Below are 24,189 nucleotides of genomic sequence, written 5' to 3' on the forward strand. Positions count from 1 at the left end.
GAAAAAAATATCTGTTCCATTCACCGACATAATCATTATTCCAGAATGTTCGACCGTAAACAATGGTCACACTCTGCACTCTGGAGAATTCGTTAATGTTTCATTGATAATTTTGTTGACATTTAGGCTTTTCAGATCAGAATAAACATTCAAATTAGTAACTAACACTCTAATTTAATAAAATATACATTTCAAACAATATATTATTATAACCCCACTTTATATTCCCAATTATTTCCTAAAATGTCACTTGGAGAGTAAGTATATCTGTCTATCACTCACTGTATAGTTGGTTGCCTATGCACATGGCTCACTTAAATATATTTACAACATTAAAATACAACTTTTTACAATTATTATATGCTAATTTATTAAAATTGCCCTCACATAAATATATTTTTATTAAATTCTCTAGTATTTAACTTCTTAAAATAACCAAATACTTGTTATATCTAAAATTATCTAGTATATAACTTATAAATTAATTTTTTAAACAATATCATTTCAATATATATATATATATATATATATATATATATATATATATATATATATACATTATAATTAGAAGTGTTACACTCAGAAGGAATAATTTCTTGAACTTAATTTTTTGGCAACATAATGACTATATTTAAACCATGCTATGATAACAATACCAATGTTTTTTTTTCTACTTTTTGTAAAAATAAGGTTTTATCTTTAAATTTTTTTGTGTAGAGACCGATTTGTAAAAACCGGTTCGTATAGAAATTTTTAGTTATTATTCCTCAGTCTAATTGTAATAAGTGTAAGAAAATGCCTCGAGTTCGAAGACACTAAAATTACCACCATGTTAGCGATTTTGACAGGGATAGAATTTTTGCGTATGGAGATATGGGTTTGTCATATCACAAAGTTGACCGTCGTGCTAATTGTATTGCTGTGTGTGGACAAACGAAGGTAAAGAAACACAAAGAATACCAACTGGTCAACCGAGGCGTACCACAGAGCGTCAAGATATGCGCTTTAGATTACTGGCTCTGCGATACCGTTTTGCTACTACGCGTCAAATTGCTGATCAATGGTTTGGAGTAGTAGGTAGACCTGTTAGTATACGTACATTATACCGTCGCATTCGAGCCTTTGGACTGGTTTCATTCCGCCCACGACTAGTGCTTCCTTTGAATGTGGACCACTGTCATCAACGTTTGAATTGGTGCAAAGAACGGTATCATTGAGAGGCAGAATAACGTAATATAGCATTCAGCGATGAATCATGATTCTGTTTAGGAATGCATGATGGTTAGCATGGTAAGACGCCGCCGTAGAGAACGACGAGATACCGGGTTTGCTATTGAGAGGCATGTACACAGGACAGTTAGAGTAATGGTTTGGGGGGCTATTGCCTATGGTAGCCGATCACCACTTGTATTTATTCGAGGCAATATGACAGCTGCCCGTTATGATGATGACATCTTACAAACCACTTTACTGCCTTATCCCGACGGCCGTCAAGACGTCCTTTTTCAGCAAGACAACGCGCGTCCCCATATTGCTCTTCAAACTATGAACTTTCTTTAAGAACCTGTCGTTAATGTTTTGTCGTAGCCGCCCCGTGCTCCGGATTTAAATCCTATCGAATATATATGGGATATGATGGGAACGAGATTGTCCAATTTGCACCTTCTTCCACAGACTCTGGCATAGTTAATACATGTAGTTCAAGTTGTTTGGATCATTTAATTTTGTCAATGCCTAGACGTATACAGGAGTGTATTCAGTTGCGGGGTCGCCAAGCACATTATTAATTTTAAAATTAATTTTTTTTTTGATTACTTGTTAATAAAAATTCTTGACAACGTTATTCGTTTCATTCTTGATGTAAATCTACCATGTTGTCAAACAATTAAGTTCAAGAAATTATTCCTTCTCGGTGTAACACTTCTAATGTCACTGAATATATATATATATATATATATATATATATATATATATATATATATATATATATATATATATATATATATATATATATATATATATAGAGAGAGAGAGAGAGAGAAAACGGTTGAGTGAAGGAAATCCTTAGTAGTAGTAGTATATATATATATATATATATATATATATATATATATATATATATAAATATATATATATATAGATATATATATATATATATATATAAATATATATATATATATATATATATATATATATATATATATATATATATTATATATATATATATATATATATATATATATATATATATATATATATATATATATGTTATATGCATTGTACCAACCCGACTTATAACGACGATTCCCGTCATAGGTTATATATAGGATAGGTTTCAAGTTCTAACTATCACTATTACCAGAGCCGATAAGAGATTCGAGGTTTTTATACGTTCCCACTGAGTCACCAAACACCAATATTATAACATAATTTGTCGTAATAGAACGTTACTTTGCTCCTTGTATTTTCAAAATAATTTTTTTTAAGTTAAAAAAGTGTTTGGCAACAAAAAAATATTGTTGCCGATTGCTTTGTTAATTATACATTTTTGGCGCATATTCTATTAATCTTCGATTTTTTTTATTTTTATTTTATTAAACGATTATTCCACTGATCAGACAAATTTATAGAAACATACTTCTCTCATATTTTAATTAATTGTTTAGGTAATCAATCCATAACCCAATGTTTGTATTTAGTTTATTGATTTATTAATTATCTGAAATGTTTTTGATCGTACCCGAATTTGAAAGCAATTAGATATTCTTATAAACGTTTATAAATGCTTGTGAATATACCTACAATATATCTGATCAAAAACAACTAATAGTAATTCATGTAAAAAATAAACTACGCGGAACCGCAGCACAACTCATACTTCAGTTCAAGAAATCCATTATCGTATCTAGAAATCAAGCAGCTTCCTAATTCTCATTTTGAAGACACTACACACTAAATACAAGATTTATAGATATTCAAACAGCTTCCGAATAAATCGCCCCTTACATTCTTCAATCGTGTCCAAGACTTTAATGCAAAAATGCATGCTAATGAAAGGGAATTTTAATAGATTTAAACCCTATTATGAGTAATTTTCTTCCAGATTCCTCGGATTAATTTCAGTAATTCATTCCCAGTATACGTTAACCCCAATCGACGATACCGTTGGAATCTTCTTTCACGAAGAAACTAATCTTAAAATTTCAAACGATAAATAGACCCTCCTTTTGTATAAAGACATGCGACCAATCAGAGACGTTATCGACAAAAATGACAGAATCTTAAAAAAATTATTGGAAATAGTGGAAGAATATCATGTACATGTAATACCTCGAATGATGACATTCAAATTCGAAGTCCAAACTCACATAAATCTCGTGGGCGAAGAGAAGCGTGGGCTTATTAACGGAATAGGTTTATGAAAATCAATAAGCGGAAAATTAGACTCATCAGATAGCGAATATTTTAATGAATGTATAAATAAGATAATCCGCGATGAGTATCAAATCGAAAACTTATTGAAAAATCAAATATCGGTTACCATTTCTGTCATTAAGTACTTCAACACCACAATTCGGAAATTACACATAGATGAGGAAACATTTAACAATAATAGTACAAAAGATTACAACGTTAAGAAAATCAACAAGAACCTTTAAATAGAACAAGAACTGCATATTACCAGCAAATGCGAGTCCAGAACGTCAAATTGGAGATTATCCACACCAACCATGTGCTCAAACTAAAATCCACGTGCGATGCCTTTATTGGTAGTACAAGAGTACACTCCCAGAAATTGATCGAACGATCAATCAAATACTATATTTTAAATAAACAACAGGGAGTTTATGATATTTCATAACGATATCCAATGTTGGAGAAGAGGTTTAACCAAACTGATGCAATAGAAGATTTATCGAACTCAAGACGAAGGAAAACTGCATCAAATGAAGACAAATCTTAAAAGTTTGTCATGATTCACACTTGAATACTAGACAAATTTCGCAAAAATCCGTAAGCAAAATTTTACGTGATAATAAATTCCATTCATACAAAATATGATTAGTTTAAGAATTGTCAGATGACTTTGATAAACGTGAAAAATGTGTAGACACAATTATGGTAAAATGTTACATTTCAATTGATCTGAATTTTTTAAATGTTATGTTTTACGATGAGACAACATTTGTTATTAACGGAAACGTAAATCGGCATAATTGTAGATACTGTTCAATTGTAACAATTCTCATTGGATGCGTAAATACCACATCCAGTATCCAGAAAAACTTAATATATGGGTTGAAATTATGGGCGACAAAATAATTGGACCTTTTTTAATGAAGCAAACTTACATTTTCAGAGTACTTAAATTTATACAAAAACAGTGTAATAACTTCGCCATTGATTAAGTACCAGAAATATTAACAAGGAAAAAGGGCATTGTCAACCAAGGATCGGAACTATTACCGGAAATCACAATAGACGAAATAAAACTAGCTCCAAGAAAAATTAAGAATAACAAATCTCCAGGCGAAGATTGTATAGTTACTGATACAATCAAAATCGGAGGCACTTGCCTACTTAAAAAAATAAAAAACCTTTTTATGTTTTTTATTTATTGTATTTATGTATGTATGTATATTGTATGTATGTATTTTTATTATATAAACTTACAAGAATAGTAATGAATCGTCTTGAGAAAAAACTTGATTTCTACCAGCCAATAGAGCAAGCGAGATTTCGTACCGGATTTGGAATAAATGATCATCTACTGAGCATTAAAACGGTAATAGAAAAAAATATCGAATACAATCGACCATTCGTTCTGGCTTTAGTAGATATTCATAAAGCCTTTGATATGGTAGAACTTGACAAAATCCTGGATGAACTACAAGCATGCCGCATTGACTACCAAAGGTTAATTTATAATACGCAATACAAGGACGCAACTATGTCTTTGAAACTACATAAAAATACGGATCATATTCCAATAGACAGGGTGATACCTTATTGCCTAAACTGTTTACAGCAGTACCAGAATATGCTTGTAAAAAACTTAACTGGGAATAGAAAGGCCTAAACATTGACGGTAAAAGATTAACAAATCTGAAATTCGCAAACGACACAGTTTTGTTCTCGGACAACCTGAACGAGATATGTACAATACTACATGAACTTCAGTTAGTGTGTGCCAGTGTGGGTCTTAAAATAAACATCTCGAAAACAAAATTCATGACAAACCTAGTACCTAGCGAAAATATCACTATTATAGACAACGAAATAGATCTTGTGGAGAAACACATATACCTTGGACACGAAATAAAGATTACAAGAAACAGTCAAACATGCAAACTTCGAAGAAGAATAAACCTAGCATGGTAGCCTATGAAAAACTTTAAAGACATCTTTAAAAGCGATATACAAATTACTTTAAAACGTAAAACATTTGACCAATGTGTGTTGCCTGTGATGACCTATGGTGCCGAAACTTTCACATTGACAGCTACAACTTCTACATAAAACGCTGCAAATAGCTCAGATGAAAATGTAAAGGTCAATGCTGAGTATATCGCTTCGTTACCGAGTTAGTAATGAAGACTTAAGACGAAGAACAGGAGTTACCGATGTAATTTCCCGAATTGCCACACTGAAATGGAACTGGGCCGGACACGTCGCCCGAATTAGTGATGAAAGGTGGATGAAGAGATTGCTTGAGTTTAGGTCGAGGTTAGACAAAAGAAGTAGAGGAAGACCCCCTACTCGTTGGACTGACGATCTCAAGAAAATGTCAAAAAAGTGGATGAAAATTGCTCAAGATAGAGCACAATCTATGTGCTGGCAACGTGAAGTTGTGTTGGGTGGTAGAAAGGCTATCGTAATATTTTCTAATGGAACTTTTACTTGTGACGTGGCATTATCCCGGAAAAGAAGCATTTTTTTATTTTGCTTTTTTTATTCTATTGTTAGATTTATGAAGACATCTTGTCATAATTTCTGTTGTCATCCGAGTCTTTTTGTTAAAAACGCATTACAAGGGTAATTTGTCAATATGACTGCAGTTAACACAGCGGATTTTATACTTTTTCCAATTACTAATGGATGTTCTTTCGAACCTTTTATATTTGCATATATCAAAATAGTCAAACGTAGTTTTGCTGCCTTCTTCCCTGTCAATTTTTCATTTTTTGATGCAAATGTCTTATAAGGCAAGACTCTGTAATAAAGACCTGTTTCGTCAGCATATTATATATCTCGTGGGTGTAAAGTATATAGGGTGATATATTAAAAGTAACAAAGTTGATTATTATTATTTCTAGAAAAACGGAAAATTCGACAACAATGTTCAATTTTCCGTTTTTCCGTCTACAACTAAAATGAGATCTATCGCATTCCAAAACCCTGGCAAACCAAAATTTGCATTATTTACGCTAATGTACTATTTTAAACAAATACCTTATCAAAAGAGCCCATATTATAAGTATTTATTCTTGAAGATCAGGCTTGATGATATTTTTTTTGTCAAAAGCTTTTGTACTCTATTACAAACTGGTCGTATTCTAGCTAATTGGTTTATTATAGATACAGCCAATACAACTTCCATTTCTAGGCCTTGTACCAGCTTGTAGTCTTTTGTGTACACTGTATTCAGTAAATATCTTTTTATAAAAGTCGCGATCTTTACAAAGAGTAGTGTATTATATGCAAATGATTGTGGCATTTCGTACCAAAATTTTTTAAGAGGTTAAGTGGTTAATGAATTATTATCAGTAGGGAGCGGATTTTATGCTAAACCCATATTGCTTGCCTATTTCGCATATTTGTAAACTTTAACAAATTTTGAATATTTTTAAAGAAACATGCATATTAGGTATATATTATATGCAAAATATTTTTGTTCAAAAAAGTTCTAAATTTTTTTAATTCGACACAAAATATTTCGCCGCACATGCGGTTGTATCTTTTTGAGAACTACCTGAAGTCAGCTAATTACTGCTTTTTTCGGTTTTTGTATCCCCCACCAAGTGCGTGTAGACGCCGTCATAAAACGATTGTAAGGATGGTTTACCGGAAAATCCGGATGTTTTTTAAGTTTATTACATTTAGTAGGTATAATTTTGGTGATTCTTTTAAATACCCCATTGTTAAGAAAATATTTACACCTCTAACCATCGTTTTACGATTCATTAACGGAAATTTAAATATGACTAAAATCAGATACCGTTTTGTACGTCGAATAAATAGTATTGACCACCAGCTGATATATAGTATATTATATATATATATATATATATATATATATATATTAGTAGTAAGAGTAGTAATAATATAGTAAATTCCTTTAAGCCGATAAGATAGGGATAGTTATTAAATGTATGAATGGACTTAACACCCGTTGGTTTTACTAAGAAGAAAGTAAATCAGTAAAATTAGTAGCCTTTAGTCAATCAATGCGAATGTTTAGTTTTTGTGTAAAATCTCGAAATTCTTTACACCAATGGAAAATTATTCTGCAAAACATGTAGTAAAATGGCGAATTTTTGGCTTTAACAAGTTAATTCAAATACTCACCAATTACCTCTGTTGATGTTGAAAGGAGTTTTTTAAATTAAAAAATATTTTATCAGATCAAAGAAAATGTTTCCTGGTCGCATATGAATCCGATCCCTAATTATCAGGTATATTAAGTAATCTGTAACATATTGTATTAGATTTCCTCAAGAGAAAATTAATACTTTATTTAATATATTTTTTAAATATACTCGTACTATTTTTAAGGAATATAGTATATAAACTATACACATACCATGTAGTTCATCAACAGATTTTTCTTTACCACCATAATCGCTGGGTAATACTTCAGCCGGAATGTAGTCCAACAATGTATCGGTAGATTTGTGTAACCGGATCTAAAACATTAATTTGTTACATTATTTGTGTCAACAGTTCTATAAACTGGTAAAAACAAAATTAAATAAAAGAAGTAAACATGCTTCGAAAATAAATTCCAGAGCCTTTAATTTATAAGGGCATCATTTGAGCTGAACAATTTCATAAAAACATCTTTCTAGTATATTTTCTATCATAGTATTATTATTATTAAAATATAAACATGTCGTTACTGAAGCTCAATAATTGCCTAAATCAAAGTAAACTAATGTTTTACTAACTCTATAGAAAATGTCAATTCATAGGAAATATAAAAAACAATTATTTATGATTTAATAACGTGCATGCTTTCCTCCAACGGTAATTATGGCTGGTAACTGCATAAGTTGAATTTAGCATCCGTGCAGAAAATCCCGGGTAATCGAATGATCTAGTTACATTTGGCCTAGCGTTATCATGTTGTATAACAAGATCATGGGAAATACAGTACGCAGCAGTTATCACTGTTCATCCAAGACGATTTGGACATAACTTTGAGCTTCAAATTTTCTATACTAATTCCGGCCAAATCATCAGAAATCTATTACCAAATCGGTTGACTTCCTGAATAAAAATATGTAGGTATAACCATATGTATCCATACCATTCCATACATTTACCGAAAATATCAATTAACGTGATTTGGAAGTTCTGATGTCGAGTCGTTTTGCTTTTGCAAACTTGTCCGCCTCTCTGTGTGTATCCTTCAGCTTCCATAAGGCATGATTACAACCGGTGACCCACCGAGAGAACTTGGATATTTATAGTAACAGAACAAATAGAGCTACTGGCTTTATTTAGAACAACTACGCTTGGTGTTTCATTAAGGTGTATTGAAAAACAATAGATACGTTTGTATCGGGAGGTTCTAAGAAACTTGCAGGTTGCTGTTCAACGGGCCTGCACTGCGGTTCAAAGGGCAACTATATTTTTCTTTACTGAGTAAGTACCGTGTCTAGTAAATAAAATAACAACTTCACAAAAGAAAAAATTCACTCTTAATTAATTTTAATGCTTCTCTAAAAATTCACAATTAAAAATTTGCTTCAATTGTAATGGACTGGTGAAACGATAGTCTTGATGAAAACGTATTCTTTTTATTCGTTTATGGCCATTTTTTACCAATATCTTTTTTTAAGCGCACCAATAACGATATATTTTCTATTGACGGATTTTATTTTTTACGGTAATTTATACATAGATCATACCAAAATATTTTTCATGTGAAAATACGGAAGCTAAAACGGGCTATGGACGGCTTTTTTCTGTTGTTTTCCATTCACTTGACTACTGATTTGTATTTGCAGTGAAGACGTGGATCTATGTTTCATCATTGACACATAATATATTGTTGCTGTTTATTGCACTTAAATACTTGAAAAACGGTTTACATAGTTCTTTTTGATCGACTGTGAGTATACACGCTACGGCACCCACTTTTTTTATCTTTCTCATTGACAAAAATGGTCATCCTAATGGTAAATGCATTGCTAATATCTTCTACTCGACTGATATTTTATGCAACTTTTTTTATTAACTTGCAATACTAAGGTATGCAAAACGAGTTTTGATTTTTTTTTTATTTTTCTGAGATCTGCTAAATTTGAGTCTTGAAAGTCAGCGTGTAACCTGTTAACTAAAACTGATAGTCTGATTGAGTTAATTTTTTATAGGTGACGTTTGCATGTTAATAATGTCCCACAATTTAAGTCCCGGACTTATCTAAGAATGTGATAACTTTCCACCCTTTACATCCAATGTCATTGTCAAGATAATTTCTTTATCTCAAATAAACGCAAAATGTGATACAATTATAATAAAAAACTATCTCCTAATTAAGTCCTCTATCAAATATATAGCCTCTAAACGCCTCGGTGAAAAGAAACCAGGAACTAGGCTAAGAGAAATAAAATAAAATATTCAAAAATAATAAATAAGATGGCGAATAAACAAGGATTCCAAATACAATATCATAGTGTCAAAAATATTTAGATATACAGTGAAACTTCTCCCTAACGGTCACCAACGGGGGAAAATAATGTCCGTTGAGTAGAGTTATCGCTTAATCAATTGAAATAAAAAAGGGGTTTCGATTTGCTTGATCGTTAATTAAACATTTTCGTACATATTTGCATAACCATATACACTAATAAAACAAATGTAATACTAATGAAAAATAGGTAGGTACAGCATCAATTTTGGTTTGTTTTTTGTTTTAAACATTATTTTTCACAATTTCTGACTTACCATTTATATAATTGCATCAGATATTTTTTGACTTACTCTTGCATCACCTTTATATATAAAAAATAATTCCAAATCTCTTAATTTTAGGTAAGCATCATTTAAATTACTCACAGTTGTAGTAAGTTATAGTTCATCGTCCCTCTCATTGTCGGAAACGTTGGACACCTGTTCGTTTATTTAAATACTAACAAATTTGAATGACTAGCTAAGTTTACTTCAGAATTTTCGTCAATAGGGCTGCATCGATCTATAGGTGGTTGAAAAATTTTTCAACTCCATGACTTCCGTAACAGGTTGACAATGGCAAACCATCGTCCAGGTCTTGTAGCTCCAGATTTTTCACAATTTCTTCTCTATTATTATCGTTTTTTAAAAAACCGCCCAAGAAAACTCTTTTTCCCCAAATAAATTTACACACAATTTGTGCTTTGAAAGTTAATCTGCTTTCGTTAGCAGATTAACCGCCAGTGCACTTTTCATTGCGAAATGTTAAAGTTTTACTCGGTAAGGCTCGATACTACAGACAAGTCTCGTCAGCGTTATAAATAAAAGGGTATCAGATAAATAGCCACTTAATAAGTGTAGCAGTTTTCTTTGTCACTCTGAAACTTCGTCAAGCTTTGCAGCTTCTCCAGAAATTGCTCTAAATTTAATGTTATGTCTTAAGCAAAACTTATCAAGCCAACTATTAAAATCTCTAAAATTTAAATTGAGTTCTTTTGCCACCTCTAAATCTCTTTCTTTTATTATAGATCCAGATAATGGAATGTTCTTACTTCTGACTTTACAAAACCAAACATACACTATAGTATCGATGGCAATGGATTTCCACTTTCTCTATACCACTTTCTTAAATCGGCCTTTTTCTTTAAAATGTCACTAACTTGAGTTTTTCCTATTTGAAACTTTTCGGCCAAAACTCTAACACTATAATTATTTTTTTCAGATGCTTCTATCACCGATATTTTTTCTTCCAAACTTAAAAACTTTTTTCTAGTGTAAGACATTGTAACCCTTCGATCAGAATATCGCAACTAAATTAAAAATGTGTACAAAGGAAGAATAAACTCTAAAATGGGTTTTTCCAAATCAAACTCCATGTACCTAAAGTAGTTTTATGACCATAAGTACCTACTTATATAATTAGTTTTATGACTGCAATAACTTATGCACATATTTGGATTTCGGGAGTTTTAATTATCTTTTAAATTACAATAACCTCTTAAAAATCTGAAGGCAAATTTTCTCCTGAGTGGTTCTAAAGAGGGTCCGTTGTTCGGAAGTGTGTTCCTATTTACCCATATATGAAATGTTCGGTGACATGAAAACTGTCCGTTCAGCAGAGGTTTTCGTTGTGGAGCGGTGTCCGTCAACAGAAGTTTTATTGTATATTATATTTTTACAATTGTTTAAACATTTAAACTCTAACTACTTACCCTTTCATATAATTTGGGTTTAAGAAATTGTTTACATAGTTTTAACAACAGGTCCACAAATGGCGGGCTATTAAAAAGGTGAAACTCCTTTATTTTGCTATTGAGTAGTGTCTGGAAAAAATACAGCGTAACTTTATTTCTATGAATGAAGATGCATTAATTTTTATTTTAAAAATTATTCCAACTAAAAAAGAACCGGCATTAAACAGTATAAACGGATTTTTAACGAATCGGCGGAGTTTAAAAATGTAAACATTGATAGAAGAACATACGATTATATCACTTATTCGATAATTAACAACCTCCCTGATAGCTAAAAATCTAAAAGCTAAAAATCGTTTAATAATAGTTATTTAACCAACAAGTGTATTAATAAGGGCGATTAACAATTGAGATATTGTCACACCATGCAATAAATTCAGCGTATGTTTTTCCGTATAACACTCTGCTTTTTTCAGGCAGTAAACATAAAGATATTTCATTTGCAGTTTCGGCCACTTCTGGTGGAGTTACATTAAACTCTTCGTCAATATCCATCTTTTAATTTTTCAAATACACAGAATTTTAAACAATAAAGTAAATAATGACATACAATGACAGATAGTACTAACAGCGGCTACTTCATTTTAAATTTTTTAGTGGGAATATAAATAGGTATATGTTTGGTTGCCTGCACCACAGGTCACTGCCAATCACAGAGCGTTTAATTAAATTATGCAAGCAATGTATGTTGTGTTGCCTATAATGAAATCGTTCATTAATAGAAAATCATTCATTAATTATGCAAGCAATATATGTTGTGTTGCCTATAATGAAATCGTTCATTAATAGAAAATCATTCATTAATAGGGGTCGTTGATCAATGATTTTGAGGGTGTTAAAATTGATCATAAATGGACGGTCGTCGGAAAAAATATTTAATGATTGGCTTCTGGAAGGAAATTACATTGACAAAATGAAAGAAACAATTATATGTCTTTTTATCAAACCCAATAAAGACAAAACTGTCTCATCATCTTATAGACCCATTTCTTTATTATATTGTATAACAAAAACTTTCGAAAGAATAATCAAAAATCATCTTAACTAACAGTCGAACACTATTATAATCTTTTGACAAGCACTCAGTATAGATTTCGATTAAGTCACTTAACAACAGCTTTATAACAAAATTTTTCTAAAAATAAAATATTTAACATGTTTTATTTTCTAGACCTTAAAGGCGCTTACGACTTTAATAATTAAACTGTAACGCATTCAAAGTTATGCGAACTGAGGTTGTCCACAAAATTATATATCAGAGACCATAGTAATCAGTTACATGGTCCAAGAATAACTCATACAGGATTACCACAAGGGTTTCTATTAAGCCCAATTCTCTACATCTTTACTCTCAACATATTTTTGGCAAGTATACACTATACACGGCACTTTTGATGATTCCTCAAAATGTACGCCGATGATATATGTATTTATTCCATCCGTTCTGGAACACATCGTGAAACTAGTGGATAATTGGACTTAAAACCATGAACTAACTATATCCCCAGAAAAAGCTGCCATTAGACATAGGATGCGTACCTCTGATAGTCTAAACCTGTCAAGATATGTTATACTTGTTGTTAGTGAGTATAAATATCTTGGTATAATCCTAAATCCCAAATTACTATGGTCCAAACATGTCTACTATGTAAAAAAAATGTGAGAAAAAAATCAATCTCCTTAAATGTGTCACTTGCAGGAGATGGGGTGCTGATTCCAAAGTTACAGGACCTACGTGTAATCGATTTAAGATTATGGATGTATATTATACGGATCAGGAAGAAATACACATTTACTAAAAATAGATCGTAATCAGTTTAAAAGTTTAATATTAACTCGCTGCTATGAAATCAACACCATGCCCTCTGTTATTTGCTGAAAGTAATGAAATGCCATTAAAAAATCGTAGAAATTTATTGGCAACAAAATATGTATTGAAATTAAGGGGCAGAACAAGAGGCTTACTGAGTATGCTGTATGAATTATCCATACAAAATCTAGCAAACAAATTATTAGAAAATAAAAAATTCTCCACCATTAGCGGATGCCTTTTTGGAAACCAATGATTTACCGGTTACATTTTCAACAAATTTTATTGTACCACTCTATAAATTAGAATTTAATACGATCCTCAAAAAACACAATATTATATTTCCGAAACATTCAGATTCACATAGAAATAAATGTTGTATATTAATAAATAAATGTTAAACTCCATATTGAGTAAATATACTAATAAAGCTATAATTTACAAAGATTCCTCTAAACTGGACGATAAAAAGGTAGGGTCTGCAGTATACATTTCTTCTAATAACAAATCATTTAAAATAAAATTTTCTTAACATTGCTCTATTTACACTGCAGAAGCAATAGCTATTGGTTAAGCTCTGGATTGGCTACAGCACGAAAATTTGCAAGATGCTGTAACCATCTCACACTCTAAGTCAGTTCTTAGCGGACTTAATAAAACTGAGTTAAACCATAAAACATGTGAGCCGATATGTGACATTAAACAAAAAATGAGAAACAAAGATGTAACATTTATTTGGGCAAAAAGACACACCGGGATAAAAGGCAATGAAATAGTAGACGAGCTTGCTAAGGATTCTACTCATTCTGGTATACAAGAATATTTTACACAGTAACAGATCTAATTAATTTTTATAATAAAAAAATAAAATTTAACTGGCAAGACAGATGGAAAATATTGCCGAATACATCAAATAATCATTATTACAAGATTTATCCTACGTTACCATCCCTAACGGAATTACCACACATATTCCATTATAACATATCCAAACGATCACCCGCAACTATCACAGGAATAAACACTAGTCACGATACTGTTCCTGCTCACCTGGTTAGATTAAAAACATTATAGAATCAGGAAAGTGCTCTTGCGATAATATTTCCCAGTGTGATATTAATGTCATCCTGTTTAAACGTATTAAAAATAAACTCTCTTATCTACATTTTATGAAAACCTGGTTAAAAGTAATGTGCAACTTCCAGTAAACATAACCCACCTCCTGTCACTAAATCAAAAATCAATATACGAACTCGTATATAATCATTTATATGCATCCGGATATATAATATATATTTGTTACAATCAAGGACTATTCCATACCAAACTCACTATCATCATCATCATCATCATCATTAAACAAATTGGGCAACAGATGACGTCACCGTTACCAATAAACAAGAAAACATTGTGAAATCAGTGATTTAACAATTTTTTTAACAATAATTACACTTTTAAAACATTAAAATTGTGGTAACTACTAATTTATACTGAGAAAATTTTCATTAATACATAGTAGGTACTGTATAGCAAATTCTGTACACAATTCTGTACAAATTGTTAAATTCAACTCCCAGTGAAACATCTGTAATGATATGAGACTGTGAGTCTAACTTCACATCCACTCAATGCAGGGCACACTGGGTGAGGAAGTTCGGAAACATAACAGCAAAACATCTAGTAATTGGCTATCCGTGATGTCAATACACAAGAACAAATTGTGAAATCAGTAATAGCAATAAAAGTTTGGTTACAACTAATTTACACTTAATAAACTTTTATTGAAACATTGTAAATACTCTGTACCAAATTGTTAAAAAGTTTTTAACTGTTTTTTGTATGTCTTAACGCTAATAATTCTCAGCAGTGGACTAAAATTTCTTTTGTTCAAATAAAAGAAGACAATTATACCTAATAATACTTGCCTCTACAATTACTAAAGCGTCTCTTATAATTGTTGGAGTTAATCTCAACAAATGCTCCATTTTGAAATTTCGTTGGTCAACCAATACAATGATACCCAAAATTAAATTATCATGTTCTCTTAATGCGACGTCCATGATATTTAGGGCTTGAGCAGCCCATCCATATATTATATCAAAGTCATTTGGAATACAATCTTTTATTTTCACAAATGTTACTCGATATCTATCGTCTACCATTTTCGGGAACACAAGCAAATAGCTAAAATAAAATACGAAGTTAATGAACCAAATTGTTGATATAGTCTAATCCATCAATTTTACATATACACACAGCGCAAAAGTCTAAGGATATTTTAATAATTTGACAATACCAATGACAGAAATTTCATGACCATATAAATTTGCTTGTACTATAATTGTTGGTACAGACACACACTTCTTCTCAAAAAAAAAATTGCAAAACTGATAGCAATGCGTGTTTTAGGATGTTTTTTATAATGCAAAAAAAATCGACATTTTTAGGTTTTGTTTATTTTTAATTTTAGTCACTTTATACCATTCTTGCTTAATAGGTGAGTTACAGATATTGTCTTTTTACCATGCAGCGACAATATTTAACGTTGGACGAGATGAATAGAGCCGTGGGTCTCCTTCAACTGGTATGCGACAAACTCAAGTTGCTCACCAGCTGGGTGTCTCCCAAAGCGTCGTAAGCCGTTTGTTACGTCGGTTTAGAGACACTGGGAGGAAAAGTTTGTTTTTTATTTTACTGCCGGTAAGCCATAGATTGCATTTTTTAGGTTAATTTACCTAAATTTGTTTACACTTTAATTAAAAAAACTTCTAATTTATCAAAAAACTATTACAAAAAACATTACTATTTATTTTGTTATCAAAAGTTTTGCAATAACTACGGCGATTGCCAAAATAAATGTTGGTGAGTATTGCTAATAAACTTACTTTTATCAATAAAAATCTTTATAGCTAACTCGGAGCTTTAAACACACAGTAACAAACACGTTTTTCACACACTGTTCCCAACTCTACATAGTTTTTCTACAATTTCTCTGCAATTTCTTGTAAAGCACTAAGTGCTAAAAATGCAGCGGAAGCACCAAGTTTAGTAAGTTTAGCAGTAGGGATGTTGTAAGAGTCTTGGAATAAATGTTATTTTTGAGCTATAAGTAAACAACAAAATAACGTGCATCTTACCTTGATTCTTTAGATCTTTTCATAAATTCAGTTTTTGGATTTGCAAATTGGTATATATTCGGCATACTTGATCTAATTGTGTAGTACAAATCTATTCTCTGCTTTGTTTTTTCCAAACTAAATCTATTAGCCCATATAAAAGAAGCGAGAATATGATCGCCTAAAATAATAAAAATAAGTAAAAAATCGAGTCCGAGACGACATTAGAGAATAGTGTCGAAGAAAAGGACCGTATTTTTGCAGGGGTTTGCATAACAATATGAGTAGAAAAAGTTTTTTTATTTAAATATGTATAAAAGGAAACCTTCCATAGACAGGCTTGACAAAAATATACTTTTTTAGACGGGGAACAAATAGCCTTGGCGTTCTCATAAAATCGGTTAATAATGTACCTATCGTAAGTTGAATACATTTGACAGAAATTACGCCCAACTCGTTGACACTGTAACTATAAAACAAACTATCTATTTTTTGTTGACCTTTTTTATTTTTTATAAATTATTTTTCTCGGTTTCACTGTTTTTATAAGCTATTCAATTTTAGTTATTAAGAACCCGACAGATTTTTATTCTTCCTTGTAACTTTTCGTTCTTCTACGTATCTATGTTCCTCTTAATGAAAATAAGAATTCTGTGAATATATGGTCAATAGGTCTTGTTCTTCGTCAACTACTTGTTAATCAGTATAGCCCTATTTGAGCTTTTAAGCCTACATATTTACATTCTAAGCCTATTTAGGTACATTCGTTTCTATTCTTTGCAGACTGGTGCCAATTTGCCATATCGATTTTTTTGGTATACTTATACTGTATCCTGCACAGTACGTAATCAATTTATATATATATATATATATATATATATATATATATATATATATATATATATATATATATATATATATATATATTTATATATATATATATATATATATATATATATATATATATATGAATATATATATATATATATATATATATATATATATATATGTATATATATATATATAAAGTAGTTAGGTATTATTGACTGACACGTTATGTAAAATAAAGTTTTATTTTGAGGTTGCAGTCATTAATGACTGCAACCTCAAAATAAAACTTTATTTTATATATATATATATATATATATATATATATATATATATATATATATATATATATATATATATATATATATATAAGTTTTGAGTTTATTGAACCGTACTATATTTAATATAAATTTAGTATTTCTTGGGTTTAGGTTCAATAAAATATATATTACATGTGGATCGATTTTAATTTCCATTGCAATCAACGCTTCGGCAGGAAACCCTTGCCTTTGTCAAGATTCTAAAATGTACATGTATAAGACAAACAGTTATTGTAAAATATGTATACATATATGACTTACCAAAACGTAAAACGGGACACAGACATTAATGAACTGACAAATAAAAGTTGATATCTGATATCTCATGGTTTACTGTCATTAGTATATAATTATTTGTATTTGAGCGTATCATTGATGTTTTCGAAAGAGATAAAATGGAGATATGTTATGACTTTAAGAGATTTTTATGGTGGTGTATTTATTATTATTTAAATCTATTGATTTATATTTATATTATATGATTGATAGATTGAAATATATTTTATTTAGGTTTTTTGTACGTTTTTTGTCATTTATTGCGTTGGTATTTCTTTTTATTTCTATTGATTCGTATATCTCCCTCTTCTTTTTGTTTTGTTCTGTTTTTAAAACTTTGATGTTTTCAAAATCAAATTTATGCTTCTTCTCACTTACATGTTTTGTGAGCGCAGTGACGTTGTTCTTGTCATATTTGTGAGAGCGAATTCTGAATTGAAGCAGTTGACTAGTTTGACCGATATAGACACTTTCACAGTTAATACCTGGTATCTCGTAAACAACATGTGATTTTTTAAGTTTTGGAGTTTGTGTTTATAGTTTTGTGAAATATTTATTTAAAAGGTTGTTGCCTTTGTGGGCCACTGTTATATTATGTTTGGCTAAAAGATTTGTTAATTGTTCGGATAAACCTTTTATATACGGAAGAGTTGTGTAATTCGTTTTGATGTTGAGTTTGTTGTTATTTGTGTTGTTATAAAATTTATTAAGTCTTGATTTGAAAATAGTTTCATAATAATGTTTGTCTAAAAGATTTGTTAATTGTTCGGATAAACCTTTTATATATGGAACAGTTGTGTAATTAGTTTTGATGCTGTTGGGTTTGTTGTTATTTGTGTTGTTATAAAATTTATTAAGTCTTGATTTAAAAATAGTTTCGATTAGGTATTCGAGATATGCATTCTTTAGAAGGGCATCTTTTGCTTTTTTTATTGCAGTTGGTCTGTATTTTGGATCTGTTAGTTGTATAGATTTATCTGCAAGACTTATAATTACGGACTCCTTATGGGAAAATGGATGATGAGAATTGTAGTTAAGATATCGTGAAGACCATGTTTCTTTTGTAAACACATGGTTTTTACTGTATTGTTTATGCGATGTAAGGTGATATCCAGTAAATTTATTTTATTATTTTGTTCAATTTCTATAGTAAAATTTAGTTTTGGATGGTAGCTGTTGAAAATATCTAAAATATCTGTATATATATTATTATATTATATATATATATATATATATATATATATATATATATATATATATAACAACGTAAATAATAGTTAAAAAATGGAAAGAAAATTAGAGATTAAACAGCTAAGAGAACAAGCAGGATTCCGAAAAAGTTACGGAACTAATGACCATCTACAAAGCATAAAAGCCCCAATAGAGAAAGTAGTGGAATACAATAAACCTGTAGTACCAATATTTGTCAATTTTCAGAAAGCCTTTGACACAGTTGAGCTAAGGAAAATACTACAGGCGCTTAAAGAAAGCAGGCTAGACTATAGGTATGCAAAATTAATCGCATAAAAATAGAACGGGGGTTAGACAAGAAGACACAATGTCACCTAAACTTTTTAATACTGTGCTGAAATATGCTTTTAAGAATTTAAATTATTAGAATTATTTTCTGAGCATATTAAATAGATACTATCGAAGCCAAAAGACTAACCTGGTATGGAAATCTGCAGAGAATGCCTGAAAGATAGAAAAATGGACTTCGTCCAATAGAAGTAAACGAGGTAGACCAAGACGGTCATGGAGAGAAGATATCGAAGATGCAATGACCGTCAGATATTTAAAAACTGAAGATTGCTTCGACAGAAAACTCGCCTATTATATTATATATTTAGAATTTGAATTGGCTGACAAAGAAAATCAATATATATATATATATATATATATATATATATATATAGGGAATATCTAAACAACTTACGTTTCGCCGATGATATAGTCACAGTAGGATCTAGGACTGCAAGCGAGATGGTATAGGAACTCGTCGTTGCTACAGAAAATGTAGGTTTAAATATAAACATCTCTAAAACAAAAATAATGACAAATTTGGTACCCAACCAGAACATCAGTATTGATGGGCAAGAAGTAGAACTCGTAGATAAATATAAATATCTAGGATATGAAATTATGATTGGCAGGGATAATCAGATCCATGAACTAAAAAGAAGAATCGGTCTTGGGTGGCAGCATATGGAAAACTAAAAGAAACTTTTAAAAGGGAGCTGCCCACATGCCTGAAGAGAAAAATATTTGATCAATGCGTTCTCCCTGTGTTGACATACGGAGCAAAAACACTTACTTTAACAAAAGCATCGGCTACCAAACTAACAGAGAAGAATGGAGCGATCCATGTTAGAAACAACACTGCGAGGCAAAATAAAAAAACGAAGAGGTCAGGAGAAGAACCAGGGTGACTGACGTCATCGAAAGGGTAGCCAGAATAAAATGTAGATGAGTAGGACACATAGCTAGAATGACAGATGGACGATGGACAAAGAGGTTATTGGAATGGAGACCAAGGAAAGATAAGAGAAGCGTTGAGCACCTACACAATGTGCTGACGATTTAAGAAGACAAAATAAAAACTGAATGAGAGTGGCGCAAGATAGACGGGGTTGGAAACGCGAGGAAGAGGCCTAAGTTTAGCAGTGGACATTTAAAGCTGGATGATGATAATAGCTCAAAATTATATTGACGACGCCAAGTGTTTTTCACTTAAATATTAATAGTGTGTATTTGTATTACAAAAAATATGTTGTCTCTCTCTTAAAAATCTAACAAACAGATGATGGGCAAATAAAAACACTCCGGCTCTAGCTATTGATTTTCCCAATCTATCACATTATTCATTTAATTAAAAAGTATTTACATTCTTTGGTTCTAATTATGATATATTATATGAATATAAACCTATTATAGTAATTCGTTTATATAGTTTAATTGTTCAGGAAGATTTAGTAGTACAGGATAAGACTGGAAGACTGTAAACACTCTTGTAAAATTTATACCGATGCGATGGCTTCAAATCTTCTGTGGGTACCGGCTGTGCCATTTACATAGATAATATTCAGTATGATTTTCAGCACAAATTAAAATAAGATTGCTCAATATTCCCAGCTGAATTATCAAGGCCATCTTCGAAACGTTGGAATGGATAATTAATTGCACATTATATTTCAAAAGGTATATAATTTTATTCCACTGACAATCCATTCTCCTCACATTAAGACACTTCTCCAAACACATATATACCTACAGACTAATTGTGTAGGTGTTTGAAAAGCTAAGGCTTCTAAGTACTCTAAAAAGAATTGTTAGCTTTGTGTGGGTAAAATGTCATTCCAAAATTCCAGGGCGTGAAAAAATAGACCATTTGGCTAAAGACGCTACCTTAGTGGATCTAGAATACAAAGAGTTGCCCAAATAAGATTTACTTATAGCTCAGAAGAAACACGTTAAACTTAATTGGGAAATTGAGTGGCCATCCTTTATTAACAGTAGCAAAAATACATACTTCCAAATATATCCATCTCTTCCATCTACTTCATGAAACGAGAGAACGATAAATGCCTTTTTGGACATGCTACAGTAAACGCATACCTATATAAAATAAAACTTTCAGAAACAGTTATATGTGAATGTGACGGCAGTTTTGATGACCTTAACCACTGGATGTTTTAGTGTTCGTATAATCAAGAAGCCATTAAATTATTTTTTTGAAACTATCTCCCAACAAAAAATCATATTGCCGCAGAACGTTGTTTCTCTCCTCTATTTAAGTGGTCGAAACACAATAATTATTAGATCTGTTTTGTTTGTTAACAAAAATGTCACCTTAGCGTGAAGCATGTGTCCATATTTAATCCTTTTGTTTCGTCACAAATAGTGTTTTTAATGGGAGAGTGAAAACAAAATAGAAAATCGTCAGATATAAAAAGAGGAGTATAAAAGTTTACTTTTTTTACTTCAAGTGAAGAAAAAACATTTATAACAGCGAATTCTTTAGATCAAAGACGTAAAGAATTACAAAAAATTTCTTTATTTTAAATAATACAAATCTATCAAATAATCTTACAAGTAACTTCAATAATTGCCAATATATTAAAGCAGATATCCAAGCAAACTGCAGGTATCTACTACTGGCAAACCTTTTGTTATTACATTGTTGGCTTTTTATTCCTTTTTTAGTCTTTGTTGGCGTAATTTTGTTTCGTTTAGCTCTTCCTTATTTCTTCCTTTTCCTTGTGTGTTCGTTTGATTTCCTTGTTTAACTTTCTTCAAATTTTCCTTAAATGTGGGATTTAGTAGGTGATTTACTAAAGTCTATGTAAATATTTTTATTTTCAGAGAGAAAATACGATCATTCTTCTTATGGTGCCTATCCGTTACGGATGTTGGACACTAACATGGCTATTCTGACTTTGTTGACTGCTGCCCTGAAGAGTCCGGTAGTGGTTAAGTTAAACTATTTTAGCAGGTTATGCAGCCAGGATATTCTTCTTCGCCATGGACTTCTTTTCATATGCACTTTACCTTGAAGTATGGTCCGAAGTAGGTCATATCGTTGTTCATTGCGCATTATATGGCCCAGGTATTCTAGTTTGCGACGTTTTATGGTTACGACTAGTTCGCGCTCTTTACCCATTCTATGTAGTACTTTTTCGTTGGTAACTCTGTCTAACCAGGAAATCCTCAGCATGAGTCTATAGCACCACATCTCAAATGCTTCTAGTCTCTTCAGTGATGCTTCAGTTAAGGTCCATGACCGTCTGTAAAGTGTCCCGGCCTTTTTGATTTATAGATGCCTGCTGCTTCTTTGATCTTTTTGTGGAGGTTAAAGGAATCGTGTTTACGTTCCAATATCTCGATTTCTTCACACTGTTCTTCCAGATTTTTATTTTTAGCTTCTCTGACAGCTTTTTTTTTATCTCTTTGTCTAGAAATTGATATGCAACGTAGTCGGTCATCCATGGTTTTTCCTTTTCTGTCTTTTTCGGTCGCAGGTATTGGTCTAATATTTCCTTTCCAATGTTTTTTAAGTGGTTTATTTCTGAGTTAACATCATTAACTACTTCTGACTTAGATATGTTGTTTTTCAGATATTCCCGTACTTCTTGCTTTATGTCATCCTCTCTTAGTTATTTGAGATCGTATCTTATAGGAGTAAGTTTGTGGATTTTTTTTTAATTTCAGACGAAACTTAGCGACAAGTGGGTTATGGTCTGACTTAACATCTGCACCAGGGTAGGTTTTCACTGATGTTATTGAGTTTTTGAATCTTTTATTTAATAATATATAGTCAATCTGGTTTCTTATGAGATTTTCTGGCGTGTCACAGGGTGAGCGCCATGTGTACAACCTTCTGTGTGGTAATTTGAAGAGTGTATTGGAGATTACCAACTCTTCTTCCTTAGCAAATGTGAGTAGGCGTTCTCCTCTCTCATTTCGCTCACCCAGACCCCATGAACCTATTACTTCACCATAACTACCCTTACTGATTTTGGCATTAAAGTCACCCATAACTAGCGTTACTTCATTGGTTTTTAACTTACTTTGGACTTGACTGGATACCGTTTCTGATATTGAACTTAGCGACGAGAATGAGGAGGAAAATATTCCAGAAATTTTCTCAAGTAAAATAAAAATAGATATCGGGTAGCGGGTAGATACTCATCTATGATCCCGATAGGTGACAGATCTACTTCAGGGATGCGCCCCTGCCCACGTGATCCTTGGTTTATCTCCTAATACCATACAGGGGAAACCATTGTCCTACCCTCAGTCCATATCCAAACCTACCTTTTCTCTCCCAGTACCCTGGATGGATTTACCGATAACGACCCTAAATTGAATATGGAAATAATTTTTGATTAACGAATAGGAAGATGGTCCTCCGAAGAATAGGGGGTTGAGGCGCCGGGCCTGCTACCCGACACTCGTAAAAAGCCATTATGCAAAAACCAAGTCAACACAGCCTTGGATTTTGGACGGAAACAAAGATATACGACGATACTTAGGCGAAGAAAAAGGACTATAAGAATAGGAACGTGGAATATACAAGGAATCGCATCTAAACAAAATGAAATAATCCCAGAAATCAAAAGACTAGGCACATATATAATAGTCTTAAGCGAAACAAAAAAAAAGGTCCAGGAGAGGAAATTATAGGGAAA

The 24,189-nt window shown here is 31.5% G+C and overlaps 1 protein-coding gene across 1 annotated transcript in view; it reads right to left on the reverse strand.

The window, feature by feature from the left end:
• Nucleotides 1-24,189, reverse strand: part of LOC140435941 (alpha-tocopherol transfer protein-like) — a 48,735-nt gene that overhangs the window by 20,112 nt on the left and 4,434 nt on the right. The window contains exons 2-5 of the mRNA XM_072524651.1: nt 16,599-16,758; nt 15,387-15,645; nt 11,610-11,720; nt 7,805-7,907 (exon numbers count right to left, since the gene is read on the reverse strand). Of these exons, the coding sequence (XP_072380752.1) occupies nt 7,805-7,907; nt 11,610-11,720; nt 15,387-15,645; nt 16,599-16,758 (633 nt within the window). The remainder of the gene's footprint in view (nt 1-7,804; nt 7,908-11,609; nt 11,721-15,386; nt 15,646-16,598; nt 16,759-24,189) is intronic.

The sequence above is a fragment of the Diabrotica undecimpunctata genome, chromosome 3 (assembly GCF_040954645.1).
Source record: "Diabrotica undecimpunctata isolate CICGRU chromosome 3, icDiaUnde3, whole genome shotgun sequence".
NCBI lineage: Eukaryota > Metazoa > Arthropoda > Insecta > Coleoptera > Chrysomelidae > Diabrotica > Diabrotica undecimpunctata.